This window comes from Camelus dromedarius, chromosome 16 (assembly GCF_036321535.1).
Source record: "Camelus dromedarius isolate mCamDro1 chromosome 16, mCamDro1.pat, whole genome shotgun sequence".
Lineage (NCBI taxonomy): Eukaryota > Metazoa > Chordata > Mammalia > Artiodactyla > Camelidae > Camelus > Camelus dromedarius.
This window is the reverse complement of record NC_087451.1, coordinates 50442692-50460544: the sequence shown is the minus strand read 5'-3', so window position 1 is coordinate 50460544 and position 17853 is coordinate 50442692. Positions and strand designations below refer to the sequence as shown.

At 50.0% G+C, this 17853-nt stretch overlaps 1 protein-coding gene across 2 annotated transcripts in view; it reads left to right on the top strand.

Annotated features, from left to right (window-relative positions):
- Positions 1 to 17853, top strand: part of ASIC2 (acid sensing ion channel subunit 2) — a 951704-nt gene that overhangs the window by 866323 nt on the left and 67528 nt on the right. For both annotated transcript variants that reach the window (XM_010979034.3, XM_064495925.1), the window contains exon 2: positions 4898 to 5048. In XM_010979034.3, the coding sequence (XP_010977336.2) occupies positions 4898 to 5048 (151 nt within the window). The remainder of the gene's footprint in view (positions 1 to 4897; positions 5049 to 17853) is intronic.

Below are 17853 nucleotides of genomic sequence, written 5' to 3'. Positions count from 1 at the left end.
CTTCACATACCAGCCCTGTGACCTGACCCAGCCTCTCTGGGCCTCAGTTTCCTCATCTGTAAGACGGGGGTGAGAATACCAACCTCAGGACTGCTGCAAAAATGAGTGACAGCAGATAAAATGTGAATGGCGCTCCTGAGAGGGCAACAAAGCCAGTCGGTGACATCAGAGCTACTCCGAGAGCTACTGGGAGGCAGTGAGACCCTCTCCCAAACCCTGCATTCAGGTTTCTTGGATTTAGAACATGCCAGCTTCAGACTGGCAGTGGCTACACACTGCACCAATAACTGGTTACAATTCCGTTGTTGGAATCCCAATGTGTATTTTCAGAGAGGATTGTATGCATCAAAGCATCTCCCTCTCCTACAGGACTCCATGGCCCCCGTAATCCCGTTGGCTACCCTGGGCTTCCAGTAACAGGCTTAACATTCTTAAGGAATAAGCACTCCATGTACATGACGGTTTCCATCCCTCTGACTACTTCAAGACGATAAGCAGAAAGGACAGGACCCCTCAGCCCTTCATTCTTCAATTCATCACTGATGTTCCCCCATATCCCAAATAACTTCTCTCTCTTCTGCTGAAAAGGACAAACATAGTAACCACACACCCCGCCCCAGGATGAATTTATAACTTGTAAAGATGTCTATTATGGAGTCTTCCAAACAAATCTCTCATTTCGGTGTGCCATATTATCTTGCTCAATTTGCTGATGAGGAAACTGGAATTGGGAAAAGTAAATGCCCCATTCAAGGCCACAGACTTGACAAGTAATGAGCAAGCTGCTTTGATACCTTCCTGTCTGGCTCGAAATCCCAAGTGTGCCTTCCTGGTAACTTCCTTGGTGATAAAATCACACCTGTGGGTCCCAGCTCCACTACCTACCTCTTCCCCAGCCTCAGTCTCCTCAACTGTAAAATGGGCACATGGGAATAAGATGCCTCCCCATCGGGGTGGTTGGGACCCCAATTCGGAATGAGGTCACTCCTTTGAAAATGCCAGGCAAGGGCCAGCACTGAGCAGAGGCTCGGAGAATGTTAGTTTCCTTCCCTTCAACTTAACGAGGCCATTGAGAAAGTTGAGGCTCTCTAAACTGTAACGCACGGTGCAAATGTCAGCAGTGAAGATGATGGTCGCGGGGCCTGTTTTTATCTCAGGCTCCCCGCCACCGTCACTCTTCGAGATCCAGGTTTGAAATGTGCACCATTCATTCTTACAGACTGATCCAACTCAGGGCAATTCTAGACTCCCAGCAACCCGGCAAGGCCAACCCTGCCGTCTGCGGAGGGGCTGTCGGCACTCACCAGGAGAGCAGAGAGGTGCCCGGGAGCATGGCAGGTCTGGGGAAGCCGCGAGCTCGGCCTGACGGTCCAGACTTAAATGAATGGTATTTTCTGGCTGGGGGCGATGAGGCGTACATTTGAAGCGTGTGTTCCACTTACACGTCATTATGCACCAAAACGGGGAAGGAGAGCAGCATCTTGTCCCAAGTTCGCAGGAAAACGGTGCCATGTCTGAATAGCTCTCAGGCCTTTGATGTTGAGCAGAGAGGACAATTATCCTCTCAGAACAGTCAGGCAGGAGCGTGGGCAGGGAGGTGCAGCCGGCGTGTGCCTGCCCATCCCTGAGCCCCCTCTCCTGCCCCCACGAAGGTAAACTGTCTTCCCTCCTGAAAAAGATTGTTTCCTCTAACACCTTCCTGGAGAATCAAGCGAAAGTGCTTCGGAACAGTTAAGTGGGAAGTTGAGAAGGGCAGGAGTAGAGAAAGGGAGGGGAGGGGAGTTGGCCGAGATGTCAGCGTGGGCTCCCGCCGGGGCCAGCAAGGCTGGCCAGCACCGAAGGGTGCTTCCCAGAAGTGGGCAGGCGGATGGGAGGTGGCAGCACCTTGAAGCCCATGCATTCATCTGTTCAACAATACAGACACAGTCCCCGCACTCTCCAGGCGTACAGTCTGGTGGAAGACATACCCGACAAATAATCGCACGAAGAACCATCTAGGTACACGCTCTAATGGGCGCCATAAAGGAAAAATACCAGAGATCTGAGGTTGTAAAACAAGAAACTCCAATTTAAATGGAGGCTGGGAGCAGGGGTGGGGGTGGCCCAGCCAGGCTTCTGAGGAGGTGGCATTTAAGCCAAGTCTGATCACAAATAGTCCAGGCAAAGGGTGTGGGGAGAACATTCCAGGCCTTGTAGGGGAAGAGCGTCTGACCTGTGTCAGGGGATGCCTGGCAATTTTGTGCACCCACCTCCCAGAGGAGGGGGCAGGAAAGCTGGGATTGACACTGGGGCACCCGCAGGACCCCTCTACCTGGGCCCAGGAAGAATACCAGGCCTGGCACGGGCAGCCAAGGATGGGGAGCGAGTCTCTGCCACTCCCACTGCAAAGACGGGTCTTCTCCCTCCTCAACAGGAGAAGAAATGGATTCATGAGGCTTCGGTGGTGCCAGCCCAGTGCCCGGCACAGAGCAGGCACTGTCAGTGGTCAGCTGATGGTCAGTCTCCGAGATCCTGCATCTCCTCTTCTAAGTGGGGAAACGGAGGGAGGCTGATATGAAAGAGGGAACAGGCTGGACGAGGAGTCCGCGTCCCAGGTGGACACGTCCTTCCTGCACAGCCTTCCTCTCCCCCAGGTCTCCAGCCTCACCTACAAAGTAAGGTTGGGGGACGGGATGACCTCTAAGACCCCTTTCAGTTCTCTTATCTTCTCACCCTCTTTGGAAGCTCAGAGAGGATCAGTACCTTTATCAATGCCACACAGCATGTTTGCGGTAGGGCTTCGATCCCAGCTGACTCCAGGAGTACACACCACATTCTAACCCCAGCCCAATATCCTGAAGTTCAAGTATGGCAGGAAAGGGAGGGGTTGGAACTTGCAACAATCTGATGCTAAGCTGAAATGTACTTTTACTCCCAAATCTTTTCATATACATAAGCACGTTAATATTATAAACAATTTTGGAGCCAAAGAGGATTTTCAGTGGGTCTAAAGAGAAAAGTTCTGTTGGAGCACTCCAGAAATCACACATGTTCAGCCCCTTGCATCGGATGTGCTAAGCACAAAGTGCTTGAATCTGTGCATCACAGTGGTCCCTGAGAGCATCTCTCCGGGGACAGTCCATTAGCCAAGTTCAGTGCTATGTACATTTGTAATGATAGAGCTCTTTGAAAAATTTTATTCCAGCTGTCTTCCACCAACCATGAAGCTGAGAGAGTGGGGCTTGGCTGTCCTGAAATAGTGCAGCTGGCCAGGGACTCAGAGCTGTTTTGTACAGTGGAGGAAAATGCAGAATCTGGTGTTTTGCTGGCCCTTCCTGCAGGTTGTGAAGGCAGGTAGTAGGGCTTGGACTTCCTTGCAATCCCCATAATCCTTGCATGTAGTAGGGGCTCATGCATATGAATATTGTTTGGCTGGTGGAAAAAGCAAGGCAGAGAGGAACAGTATATAGCTCAGAAATGTCCCAATGACAGCACGCTTGTGTTATTAGAATCAGACAAACATGGCTTTGCATCTCAGCTTCTCTGCTTAATAGCTGTGTGACCTTAGGCAAGTCACTTAATCTCTCTGGGCCTTGGTTTCCTCCTCTGCGCCATGGGAGCAACGATACCCACCCTGTGGTCACTGTGGCACGTGACAGCTACAGTGGCGGAGGGGCAAGGGGAGTGGTGAGGAGGGATGTAGTACAGCTCCGTCCAGGAGCTCGGGAAGGCTTCCTGGAGGAGGAGGTGCATCCAAACAGTCTTGGAGAACAGGTAGAGGTTGCCCAGGCAGAAAGAGGAATGAGAGGAGGTGTAAGCAGACAGAAGCAGCCAACAGAAAGCCACAAGTGTGTGACCCAGCAGGGCACATCCAGGGGTGCTGCAGGTGGTTTGACCTGGCTCCATGCACCCACTCACTCACTCATTTACTTATTCATTCATTCATTTGACATTTATTTCAGAAGTACCCCCGGGTGCCAGGCATGATGCTAGCCACCAGGGATGGATGCCTCATTGAACGTGCAGAGCAAGTCCCGGAACCCGTGAGCTTATCTTCTAGTGGATTTTCGTGGACTCAGATGGGGAGAGGAGGACAGAGTAGGCAGAGAGCATCACAGAAGGCCGGGTGTGGAGGGAGGGCCTGGGTTTTACTCTAAGGGGCGTGGTCAGCCACTGTAGATTTTAAGCACAGGATTAATATAATCAGGTTTGCATTTCAAAAAGAGTGAACCACAGTTAACAAAGGGTGTGACGGGGTCCTAAGTTGTGGCAGCAATGAAGAGAAAAGACAAAATGCAAGTTGAATGTAGAGACTGCGTGGACGGGCCCTGCTGGTTAATTGGATGTTGGGGTGAGGGAGAGGGAGCGTGGACAGCCACCCTGAGGGTCTGGATGAGCCCCTGGGCAGGTGGCAATGCTATTCCCCAGACATAGGGTACAGGAGAACCATCCAGCGGGGCGAGGAGACTGAGAAAGCTCGTCCCCGCTGGAACATGCTGAGTGTCGGAGTCTGTGGGTCCCCCTGAGGTCATGCTTATCAGGCAGTAGGATCAGCGTGACTGGAGCCCAGGAGAGAGCTTGGGGCTGGAGGTGCAGATGAGAAGGTCAGGAGCCTGCAGACAATGCTGACACTTGAAAGTGAGCAGGACCTCCCGGGGAGGGGGTGTACGAAGAGAGACGAGACCAGATCCCATTGCAACAAACCCCAAGGGTGCCCAGATTTGCTCTTTGATGCAGCAATCCCACTTGGCAAAAGTCAGGCCATTAGCCAGGGGTAAGGAGTCACTGTCCCCAGAGGGGCTGATTGTGATGGGCTGTGGGGACGCTGGCCTGCTGTGGGATTCCGGGGGTCCCCCCAGTCTCTGGAACCCAGTCTGAAGTCACCCATATGCTTCTCTCTCTCTCTTGTCTCCTTCAGGTGTTTACAAAATATGGGAAGTGTTACATGTTTAACTCAGGCGAGGATGGCAAACCTCTGCTGACCACGGTCAAGGGGGGGACAGGCAACGGGCTGGAGATCATGCTGGACATTCAGCAGGATGAGTACCTGCCCATCTGGGGAGAGACAGGTGAGCTGGGCGCGGGGGCTGGGGCAGTGGGGATGGCGGGAAAGCGGGGTGAGTGCAGACTGGAAGACTGGCGTGCGTCCGGTGGGCCGTCCTGGGCCACCCTGGGGAGGACTGCTCTCCATCGAGGGGTTGCTGACATGCGGTGAATGGTCAGGATGTCTCTGGCATGGGCTGCGACGCCCTGGGTTTCCCTGGATATCACTGGGTGGGGGGCAGGGAGGGGTAAATGAGAATACTGGAAAGGGAAGCCAGGTAGGGTGAGAGGAGGCCTGGAGGAAAGTTTGAATTAACAAGTATGGTTGGGTTGGTGGGTGGCTTCATTTCAGGAGAAGAGGAAGGGATGGACCAACCCCTTCCCTTCTACCGTCTTGAATATCCCAACCCAGCCACAAGACCCCATGGAAGGGAAAGCAGACTTCTCCCCCTGAGGGGAGGCGGAGGGGCTGTTGGAAACCAAAGCACATGGACTCAGGGCATTGGCCCCATCTGTACAGGCCCCAGAGCTTATTACATGCATCCATTTAGTCATTTATTTACTCAGCAAACTATTCATTACGCACGTATACCATCTCAGGCTTTGCACCAAAGTAAGGACATTAATTTGAAAGAGGCCAAGTCCTTGATCACAGCCTAGAGGGGGAGACACAGGGGCCAGTGTGACACGAGGGGACCCAGTGCTGTGACGGGACGGCAGCCTTCACCTGGGAGGAGGGAGGGCTCAGGGAAAGCATCCCAGTGCGTGGGGCAGTTGTACGGGGTCTTGAGGTTATCCTGGAGTATACAGGTGGGTCCTCGTAAGAAGGCCGGACAGAGGAGATGATGTGATGATGGGAACAGAGGTGGGAGTGAAGCAGCATCACTCTGTCAGTCTATCAGAACATCAGTCTAGGGATGTTCTGCAACCTCTAGAACCTCACCAGGTGCAGAAAGTAAAGAGGTGTCCAAGAGTGGGACCAGGGAAGTCAAGGAGACCCAGAGCGAGGTTAACGCTGGGTCCAGGGCATAGCAGTGGGAGGGGAGAGGGGTCTCGAGAGGGCCTGGGAGGGGCCACGAGGAGGGGTGAAGGGAGAGAAGATTCCAGCAGGACGCAGGCCTGGGCCCTCAGGCTGGAGCTGAGGAGGGGTGGAATGCAGGCAGCCCAGCCGCCACTTCTTGCAGCCCCCACCCCGTGATTCCTGTGGCCGATCACCTGGATCCTGAGGTCTGGTCCTTGCATGTCCAGGCCATCCGGGCTTCTGAGAGCAGCCAGGACCTCCACCCTGGGGGTGACTTTCCGCAAACTCCGGGCTCCGTCCCCACCACCGCGCCCACTTTCCTACATTTAGCACCCTCCCCTCCAGCTCACAGATGGAGGTTTGTGTTAGTGCCGAGCTCCGGTAACCCTGAGGGGGGCCCACAGGGCCTGGATCTCCAGAACATCCCTCAGGCCAGCCTGTGTCCTGTGACCTGGGGGCCCTTAGGCAACCCTGAGTCCTGGGAGCTGGGTCTCGGTCCCCAGAGAGAGGCGGTGCCTTGCAGACACCCATTTATATTTGTTTATGGAACTGCTTACTGAAAGGAGAGAAACAAAGAAATAAAGTAAGTCCTGGAGGGTCCATGCCCGCAGACTGACCAGAAGTTAGTTATGTCCTTCCATTGTGACGTTGGCTTTCTCACCTGTTACCTGGAGTCAAGAGTGAACACACGTGTATAGACATACACACACACACACATATATGCACACATTTGCAATGCAGGCACCCCACTTCACACACATCCTCACCCCGCACAGCTCCCTGCGGGGTCCAAGCACTGGCGGCTGATGGAATGGGCTCCGACCACAGGGCCTGTCCCCGGGCATCTGCATTCTGCCCCCGGCAGCCATGGAGGGTCAGAGCGGGAAAGAAGCCACCTCTCTCCAGCCACCCTCATCCCCTCTAGGAGGGAGAGCGGAGGCCAGGCTGGGAGCAGTGACCTCCTGACAGCCATGCGGTGAATTCGCGGCCAGGCCAGGATGGCACTGGCCCAAGCTGCTTGACCAGCAGTCAGCCTGACCATGAGCTGCACCGATTCCGGACATACCCGTTTAACCGTGTTTACGGACCTACTGTGTGCCTAATGCCATGCAGGGCGTGGTCAGGGATGTGGAAGACATGGGACAAAGACCCTCCCTCTTAGGAGCTTGTTGGCTCACAGGACCCACACCTGCACACAGAATCCACCAGAAACTCCAGTGTACCCCCTGCAGGCTGTGTGAGCAGAAGTCGTCCCCAGCGACAGATCAGCACTTCTCACTCAAACCACGTCCTCTGAGGCCGGATCGTCGGGGCGTGAAGAAAGGGGAGTTAAAGCAGGGCAGGGGCCAGAAGAAACTAGTCAGAGAGGAAACTGACCCTTGCCGTCCAATAGAACTTTCTGCAGCGATGGACATGCTCTCTGCGCGGTCCTCTGCAGTAGCCACACTGAGCATCCGAAATGTGGCCAGCGAGAATGAGGAACTGAATTTTTAACATCATTTCAAGTTTGTTCATTTAAATTGCCACAGGGTTGCAGGGAGGGCTAGCGGCTGCCATGTTGGACCGTACGGCTTCAGCTGCTCTGGTTGACTTCTTGGAGTTTTGCTTCTGCAGCACCCCACCCCCCCCAACACACACACACATTCCTCTGGGGCCATAATATTCTTGCCTCCCGGCTTCCCCTCCCCACAGTGCTAAGTGCTAGGGTGGGTTCCCTCTCCCCCGTTTGTCAGGGAAGGAGGCTGCGGTGAGGTGACTTCGGGCCCCCTGAATCCGTCCATCCAGCCTCCCTCCATGGTATCCTTCTTCAGGCAGAGAAGTCACTGTGCAACAGGTGTCTCTTGGAGACTCTGGTCACCTCAAAGCTGATTGTTTCCTGGGCTGGGGGTGGGGGTGAGTTTCATGTGGGTGGGAGTGGGGCCTACACACCTGCTGAAGGGTGAGAGATGGGCCCTGGCAGGTGAGGGGTGCTTGTCCATGAGGCCACCTGAGACCACATCCTGCTTCTTGGTCACAGACTGGACCCCCAGTCCTCAGGAGGAAGGCAGCCTTCCTGACCTGCCAGGCCCCATCTTGTCTCCTTGGCCTTCCCACCTCCTCTCAATCCCCAGGAAAAGGAGCCCCAGTCCTTAGAGGAGATATCTGAGTGACGATGGAGAAGACAGGAATTGTTGAGGGCATGGCCGCAGGCAGCTTGATGATGGAGGCAGTGCAGTAAGACGGGAAATTGGCTTTATAGAGTCAGACCCAGGACAACACCCACACCCCCCCCCCCAGCTCTTGTTTTACTAGCCCATCCTGTGAGAGCTCTCTGTAAACACGGGAAAGATGACATGGTGACCAGTAGATGGGAGGATGGCCAGACTACCCCAAGGGCAGAGGATATTCCAAACACTCCATACCTAATCAAGGATCCTGGAGCACCTTAGCATCTGGGAGTCTCATTCTCAAAGCAGAGCCTCTGACACATCTTGCTTCCCCTCTCAGAAATCTAAGAAAGTAGTGAGGGAGCCACTCCCTGGGTGTAATTCTGAATGACAGGAAGGACTTTTGGTGCCAGTGAGGGGATTAGTAAAAGGCACCCTCTTTGGGTGGACGCAGCCCTATGGGGTCATGCTTAGTGAGTAGGAAGTGACTATGAAGTGACTATCACAAGGGTCCTTTCCTCCGGGCTGACAATGGCACCTTGGCCAAACATCCTTGTGCAGGGCGCCCTGGAAATAGTCCATTTTAAAGAAGGCAGGCTCAGTCACATGAGGACCTGATCTTGAAGGATGCCCCCAAATCAGACTGTCAGGAGTTTGGGATATTACCTGTAACAGGAATAAAGAGGATGTGGGAAACCCTGGTTAGGCAAAGTTAAAGACATTAATCCATGGCAGGAATTCTTTAACACCCTACATCACGAATCTCCAAGATGGGAATATTGCATGCAACATTTATTTCCCCCAAGGCTTTTGACCATGGAAAACCTTCTTTGCATGGAGGAGCTCACAAAATAGAAAAAGGACAGAGAAGCTGTCTTGAACTACAGCAGCGCAGATTTCATGACCAGCATTTTCTAAAAGAAATTAAATTGAAGGCAGGTGGGAGGTTGTTAAAACTGAAACTCTGTGTAGATGCCTCTGAGTAACTTCAAAGATAAAAGAAATAGGCAGTGGGTTATCTAGGCTGCACATAAGAGAAGCCAGATTCGAACAAGCTTGGGCATAAAAGGAATTGTGTTGGCCCTGGAATCCAAGGCAAGCTTCCACAAGCAAGCAGCAGGAAGGCTAGGGTGCAGCGTCAGAACAATGGGAAATGAAGGCTCCTGCCCACTCGGTTCCTCACCTCTCCTCTCTCTAAATTGCTTTATTCTCAAACTGGAGGCAGGCTTTTTCTGTATGTATTTTTTTTCACACATGACTGAATAGATTTATATTTTACACATTCTACCATCAACAAGAGACTGTTCAGAGTCTCTCACTGAGCTCCTGTTTAAAAAAAAAAAAAAAAGAAAGAAAGAAAAAAAAATAGGGAAAAGAATCATTGGTCCAGTCGAGTCAGGTGGCCTTCGCCCTAGACCAATCAGTGACCAGGGAGCGAGTTCACAGAAGCACATGGGAGCCCTGGGGAAGCAGGTGGACGGCAGCTGGGAAGGTGCTCCCAAGACAGTCCCGTGAATGGCTGTATGGGTGGACGCAGGGGCAAGGGTGACAGGTGGGGATGGGTTACACCCGAGCAAACCAGAATCGCTGTGCAGGGAGCTCCCTAATGAGCTCGCCTTGTAGATAGACAGGCTCAAAGCTGGAGAGACCACAAACAGGGCCCCTCCCTTCCTCATCCTCCTCTGGCCTTCGTTCACCCTGATGCAGAATACACTGTTTATGACGTAAACTCTGCCTTGATGTCTCCAAATCCTAGGATTGTAGAAAAATGCATTTGACATTCTGTTTTTGAGCAAAGGAATTATCTTGAGAGCCCATGCTCTAAGCGAGGTAAATCTCTTGCACTGTACCATCTCCCCAGCCTCAGTCCCTCCTGCTCTGTCCCACTGGTCACTTGGCTGTAGCCACACTGCCTTCCCTGTGACTCCTTGTACACTCCAGGAACACTTACCTTCGAGCACCTGCATTCTCCATTCCCCCTGCCTAGAATTCCCTGGTCAGACCCACGTGGCTCATCGCCTCACCTCCGTCCAGTCTTTGCTCAGCTATCACCTACCCTGTCTGCCCTATTTAAAATTGCACCCCCACCCCACCCCTTCACCCCTCCTTATCTGTTTGTCCTTTGTTCCATGTCGTGTGTCACCTTCAACTATACCATGTGATTTTTGTTGCCTTTGTGTGTGTGTGTGGTCAATCCTATTTATTTTTTGTGTGATCAATCTCTTCTACTGAAACGCATGCTCCAAGAGATCAGGGATCTTGGACTGTCTGACTCACTGACGTACACCAGGGCAATAAATACTTGTTGATATATTTGTTCAGAGAGAGAAAAAAATTGCTGTGTTGTGTACACTGACGGGGCCAAGGGGAGGTAGAAACTAGTATTAATGAGTAGCTACTATGTGCCATGAACATTCTATCCTATGAATCCTCCAAGTGACCCTCCTAATGAGGATATCATCCCCCATCGAAAGAGAAAGAAACCGGAGTCCAGAGAGGATGAGGAAGCTCCCCAAGGACACACACCTTAAGTAGCTGAACCAAACTGAAAACCCACTTATGGACCCAAAAGCGATTCCCCTTCCACTACATTCCTTTAATGCTTGAAATGTGATTGTAAAAGCACTGCCATGAAAATAGCTCAGGGGGAAAAAAAATAAAAAACAAGGTTCCAGTGACATCTTTGGAGAGAGAATGGCATATAATGATAGGTTATAGCTGCTCCCCTTTTCCAACATTTCCTCTTTTTCTTTCCCATAGCAGAATCTCTGTATTGAACAAAAGCTTTAGCACAGCCCAAATATATAAAACAGATAAAGGTAGAGGTGTTCTGGTTCAGCTCAAGAGGGGGGCCCCAGTTTGATCTTTCCATGCTCACTGTGGTGGGCCCTGAGACATTCCCTGAGGAACCCTAGGGCTCCAAGGAACTCAGTTTGAAAACCACTGAATGGACAACTGAGGATATTGGGACTGAAAACTGTCCCTTGATTCTATGGCCATGTCCATCCCAGAGATCAACTATGAGCATCTCTCCCCCGTTTCCTAGGATGGTGAAAGGAACTCCAGAGCCGTAGGGAAGTTAACCGTCTAGACTTTCGGTTGGACACAGTGGATTGAACCTAAGTGTTCATGGAGGTTAACTCCCCAAACCCCATCTATTAAGAAACAGTAGATGTCAGCAAATTTTTGGAAAATAGAGAGCAGATGGTAGCTGACTTGGCAGAGCAGACAAGGATGAAGGAGGAGGGTCTGCTCAGGGAAACCAACCAAAGCCAAACAGTTCTCACCACGGACCCGACCCCCAAACCAGAAAGGATCGGGGACCAGAGGCATCAGATACTGCTGACAACGGGGCAGAAAGGTGCAGCTAAAATCTTGGAGGATTAGTTATAAGTCTGTACAGGGAGCTGTTCAGTCCCCCAGATAGCCTCCCATGGCCCAAAACAGCCAGATAAAAATCTCAGTGCACCCCAGCAGAAGATAAGGTTGAAACAGGCTCTGGGCTGGGGGAAGCCAGGCAAAGCTGAGGGCGAGGGTGAGATTCTACAGAAAACAAGGAAATAAGGTGAAATTCTGCTTACTGAGTCAGGAAACCGCCCCCACCCCAGCCAGGCTAATCTACCCCACCCACCCCCAAGCAGAAGTCTGGGGGACTCCCTTCCTGGAGACACTGACAAACTCAAGGAAAAATTCCCAGAGAATGACAGTCAGGAGTCGCCACACAAATGACCTAGTTAGGTCACCCTAGTGAAGTCCCCTGTGTAAGTCCTCCCACACACAAGGAAGATGGTCTGGAGTAAATACCTCTTAACTATGAATGGACAGTCAAAAAGCCAGGCATTTGAGGGAAGCCATCAACAGCAAAGCAACCAAAAGCAAACAAAAAAGAAACTTTGAGGAAATAGGGATAATGGTTAATGGCACAAGCTCTAGAGCCTGGGATCAAATCCTGGCTATACACAACTTACCAGCTATGTGGCCATGGGCAGGTTACGTAACCTCTCTGAGCCTCAGTTCCATCACCTCTAAAATAAGAATGATAATATTATCTACTCTGTAAGATTGATAGAAAGATTGAAATGAGTTAATAGTTGTGAAATACTTAGAAAATGCTTGAATAATACTAGTCTTTATGTACGTTTCATAAATTAAAAAAAAACAAATGTAGGGAGCAGAAGGAAACATCAAACCATTTTAATTAAAACTCTCAAGAGATAAGAGATGATAGCACATTCATAAACATCAGCTATTAAAATAGGATGCTATTAAAAACTAACTTTCAAAGGAAAAGTTAAAAAAAAAAAAAACCTCCAGGAAATTAAAAATGTGATTGCAAACATTTTTTTTAAACCCACAGAAGGATTGGAATTGAGGAAATCTCCTGAAAAGTAAAACAAAAAGACAGATGGAGAATGGGAGAGAACAAAATATGAAAATGAGAGCATAAATTCAGAAAGCCCAACATCCTATAACCAGGAGTCCTAGAATAACAAAAGTGAGAGAGTGGAGAAGAGGATGTTGCCAAAGGAATAAAGTAAGAAAAAACTCCCAGCTGACCCATGTGATTTTCCGTATCGAAAGAATTCACCAAGTCCTGTCCGCAGTAAGTGGTGAAACAACCAGACCTTGTGAAATGCAGGCTCATGGAGATAAAGAGAAAGTTTTAAAAGTTTCTGGAGAGAAAAACAAAGGCAGTCACATACCTAGGACCCAGAATCAGAATGGACTTCTGAACAGGTGCACTTAAAGTCAGAAGACAATGGAAAATGTCTTCAAATTTTAGGCAGGGGCTTGGGAGGGTGGGAATCTGTCTTTTCTAAGATAGAACTCTGTATCCAGCAAGCTACCAATGAAGTGAAGGTAAAATTTGGTTTCAAACATATTACTATATATGTTTCCTACATATCTGCATATGTAAGTTCTACTCTCAGCAAATTTTAATTATACGCTACAGTATAATCAACTAATGTCACCATGTTTTACATGAAATCCTCTGACCTTATTCATCTGATAACTGAAAATTTGTCCACTTTTACCAACCTCTCTGTTTCCCCCACCCCTAGCCCCTGGCAACCACTTTTCTGCTCTCTCTTTCTGTAAGTTTGACTTTTTTGTTCTTTTTTTTTTTTTTGCCATTTCTGTGATTGGTACCTAGCAAGCCAAACAAACCAACAAACAAGAAGGAAAAAAAAATAAAACCAGGAAAAACAAAATAGTTTCACAATAAGAGGACCCAAAAGGTTAGATACTATAAGGCTGGAGTGTGGACAGTAGTTACCTAGTCATAATTATGTAAAATTATGGATATTTTATGTTGGTTACTGACCTAACCACATATAGGAAGGTGAAAGGGAAGTGAATATGGCAGGATGCTTCATGTGAGAAGCTCCCACGGTAGGAATTCAATAGATAATGTCTAAAATTTTTAAAAACCAAGAAATAACTGTCAAGTACTTGGTGTCCATGAAAATCTGAAAGTCAGTAGCACAAGAAACAGTTTAAACAGTTGAGAGGAGTTGCCTCTGAGGAGGGGGACTTGGGGGTGGAAGAGAGGTAGAGCAGGAAACTGCTGTTTTTTTACTAGACAGCCTTGGGGCATCATTTGGCTTTTTAAATTATGTACATATATTGCTTTGATAGAAATTAAAATTAAATTAAAAATAATCATAAATTTTCCACGTTGCTGGAAGGCCTGAGCAGCTATTGAGAGTAGCACGTTTCCCCAGCCCCCATCACAAGTGGGACTTAGCAAGAGTGGATGCGGCTGGTTGCTATGGTTTCCCTGACATCTCTGCTCCCAGGGGAAAGACTCATAGTGTCCGGTACCCACGACCTCCGCGAGAGGAGAGGTTGCGGGCTCTGGCCTGAATTCTGAGAGTATGGAGCACGGGAGCACGCTGCAGCCTGCTAGGATTCCGAGCTCACTCTCAGAGTGGGCCTTTGTGCTGGATACTCGGTCTCCACAGGTGCAAGGAACCTGGAGAATTGATGTCCTGTGTCCAAAGCACCGTTGGAGGCAGGCATCCGTTAAGCAGCAAGAAAAAGCCTGATTTTTATTATTCTGAGAAGTCCTGCTTCATGCACTTTTTCTTAAAAAAAATGCACAAAAATTAATTGCCAAAAGCGCCTACTATGTGCCAGGCACTCAGGGACACAGATGGAAAGCCCGGTCCAGGTTTTCAAAGCATTCACAGTCTAGAGACAATCTCAAGGGCTCCTTTTACGTAGGAGATGGAAATGCATTGATCCAGCAGCTCTGTGTAAAGAGCCTTAAGGAGTGGCAGGCATTTGCAGTCTAGGCAGGAGCCGTGTAAGTGGGCAAATGTTATCCAGCCCTGGCTGACACAGGATAGCTGGGACCCAAAGGAGGGGCTCATCGGTCTGGAAGGGAGAAAAAAGGTCTCTCAGGGGAGGCTTCAGAGAGGAGATGACCTTTGCTCCTGGTCTCAGGCCTGCAGGTGGCTGCGCAGTGCGCGGGAGTTAGAGGGGCATGAGGGTCGTGGGGAGATAAGATGCCAGGCAGAGGGAGGGGACTCAGGAGCAAAGGCCAAGAACAGCTCTGGTGTCCTGGGGTAGCTGGATCCAACGGGGAGGCCTGGGGCTGGAGAGGTAGGCAGAGGCCAGATCACCACGGGCCTAGTGTGTTCTGCTAAAGCAGAGATGTCTTCCTGTGCATCCTGCCACCAAAGTGTGGTCCTCCCACCAGGAGCACTGGCATCCCCTGGGAGCTTGTCAGAAATGCAGAATCTCAGGCCCCCCCCAAATCTGCATATTAACAGGATCCCCAGTGACTCACATTCAAGTGTGGGAAGCTCTGATCTAGACCACTGTTTCTCCCACCCTGTGGAAATACGAGAATGCCTTTTAACACCAAAACATTTCTCAGTCATCATCCCCACCTGAATGCTCTCCTGCTTTTTTACATTTATTGATTGAGAAAATATTTGGTAACAAAAGTTGCTATGAATTCAGTAATGTTTCCAATGGTTTTGAATTCTACAGTCACATCACGATCTATGTACGTGATCTGTTCCGTAACCTGGTTATACCCAGCCTGCCGTGTGTGTAAACAGAATTTTTATCAATAGAATCTTAATCATCCACCAACTTCCCCTACAGCTTTGGAGACCTGGAACTTTCTCCTGCACACAGGTTGCCCACTCAGACTTATCAACCCTCCAAGCAAGTCATTTATAATCTCAGAGCCTGAATGCACTAGGAAAACTCATTATTTAAAGGATCCTTGGAATAAATCTTTTCGTAATGAGACCCAGGTCACCGAATGTGGACCCAATTCCACACTCGGTGCCTTTGCTATTGTATGTTTTGTAAATATTTTGTTTAATAGGAATGCGTTAGGTGTGACCACACTTCTTCATGGCATAACTAAGACCTAACATTAACTATCTTCTTTGCCAACACGGGTACCGCATTCTACAGTATATAAGGCGCACCGCCTGCATATTGACCTCTGATCCTCAGACAGTCTTGTGATGTAGACAGGGCAGTTCGACTCATTTAACAGATAGACCCACTTCACAGATGTGGTAAAGCAAGTAAGTCACTCAGGACACTGAGGGACCATCCGACAATCTCATGCCTGAATCCATGTCTTCTGATTTGGTCCTTGATTCTTTCCACCAAGAGCTAGTATTCCTTAAAAACGAAAACAAAGAAAAGAAAAAAAAAAAGTTGCTTTGGGTAACAGTTCAACAGGGGGTAACAGTTCAACAGGGAGTAACAGGTTTTTAGGACCTTTTTTTTTTAAGTATAGTCAGTTTACAATGTTGTGTCAATTTTTGGGGTACAGCATAGCATTTCAGTCACACATAGACTATATATATATTCGTTTTCATATTCTTTTTCATTATATATTACTACAAGATATTGAATACAGTTCCCTGTGCTATACAGAAGAAACTTATTGTTTATCTAGTTTATACATAGTAGTATCTGCAAATCTCGAAGTCCCAATTTATCCCTTCCTACCCATTTCCCCCACTGGTAGCCATAAATTTGTTTCCTATGTCTGTGAGTCTGTTTCTGTTTTGTAAATAAGTTCAGATCCTAGAAAGAAGGGTGGGGCTAGAAGCAGGGGGTAAAATCTATAAACAGATATTTTCAACTCTGCGCAAGGATGAACTTTGGAAACTACAGGCTACCCCTGCAGGTAGTGAGGTCTCCACCCCAAAGAATGCTCCAACCAATGGCTGTCCTACAGTGAATGGTGCGGCAGAGGGGCCTCCTCCAGCCTCCTCCCTCTCTACCCATCAGGATCCAACGAGGAACCCAACAGCACCCACAGACTGGGCAATGCAAGGAAAGAAGAATGAAGGATTAGTCCCGCAAGTGCAGACAAGGCTGAGGGAAGGCAGTACGGATGGGGCGGGATCCTGAGCCTGCTAGTGGGGACAGCCATGACCATGCCTAGCGAAAAGGCTGCTGTCGGAATGGAGAGCTCCCCCAGCCCCACCTCCCCGCCCCCGCCTGGAGCTGTGCCCTTTCAAGGTGGCCCGCAGCTAATCCACAGGGACCCAGCAAATCAAGTTGAGGGACTGAATATCCCAGCCTGACTCTCCTCTCTCCTCCAGTTTCCCACCTGGGCCCACCATTGGCTGAAGCCAACCCAAAGCCAGAGAGCAAGGGGGCCCAACAGCACCTCCCAAAGTGCAGCTCCCAGGGCAGAGAGCAGAGCGGAGAGGATGAGGCAGGAGCCGGACAAACAGAAGCCACCCTGCACTGAGACGCGTCCCACCACACGGCTGGCCTCCCTCCCACCCTCTCCTCTCAAGCTAGCTACCCCAGCCATGGTTACAAAGAGAGCTTCATCCAACACATGACTGCTTTGTACCCACACACCCCTGCCTTAGCCTCAAAAATTCCTCCAGATGTTCAGAGAAGCTGCTTTTCCTGCTCCTCTCCAGTGTTTATTTCCTCCATGTGCTTCCTGTAATTTGCAAAGATTAAAGATGCAAGCTGCTTTTATTGCGATGTACCTTCCCGGCCCCATTATGCATTCTGCCCGTTACGCTCCGTCTCCCACCCACCCCCACCCCTACCCCCACCCCCAACCCCAGAGCTTCCCAGTCCTTTCCGCAGGCATGGGAGATTCTCCCCGGGTAGACTTCACTTGGTGCGCTTGGCTGGCCATGGCTCTGCTCCTAAAAAGAGTGGGTAGACTCTGGCTTCTGCAGGTTGGACTCTCACCCTCCTCCTGATTCAACATCATCTTCCCTGTTAAGCGCTCGGGGTTTCAGGCGGGTCCCCATGAACAAGAGCTCGTAACACTGCGGGTGTGGAATCACCTCCCCATCTCTCCGCTTTCTCTCTCTCTCTGGGACTTCGAATCCTGCCGTTCATGAAGTGTAAACCAATCCTTCACTGCATTAGGGGCCCGCACTCTTTGAAGTAACTTGGCGTGGGGTCATTTGGTGGTGAGAGGAGCAGGCAGGTGGTGGGAGCAGTTCTGTCCAGCACCCATCAGGGTTGTGATCAGGGCTGGCCTCCCGGGTGTGCGACCTTTGCCGTCACACAGGCTCAGGAGGGTCTCACTCTGGGTTTGATGCTTTGCTCTTGCTGTTCTTGAAATTCTCAATCTTTTTTTTTTTTTTTTAATGAGGGGCCGCGCATGTCATTTTGCCCTGAGACGGGAGAATTGTAAGG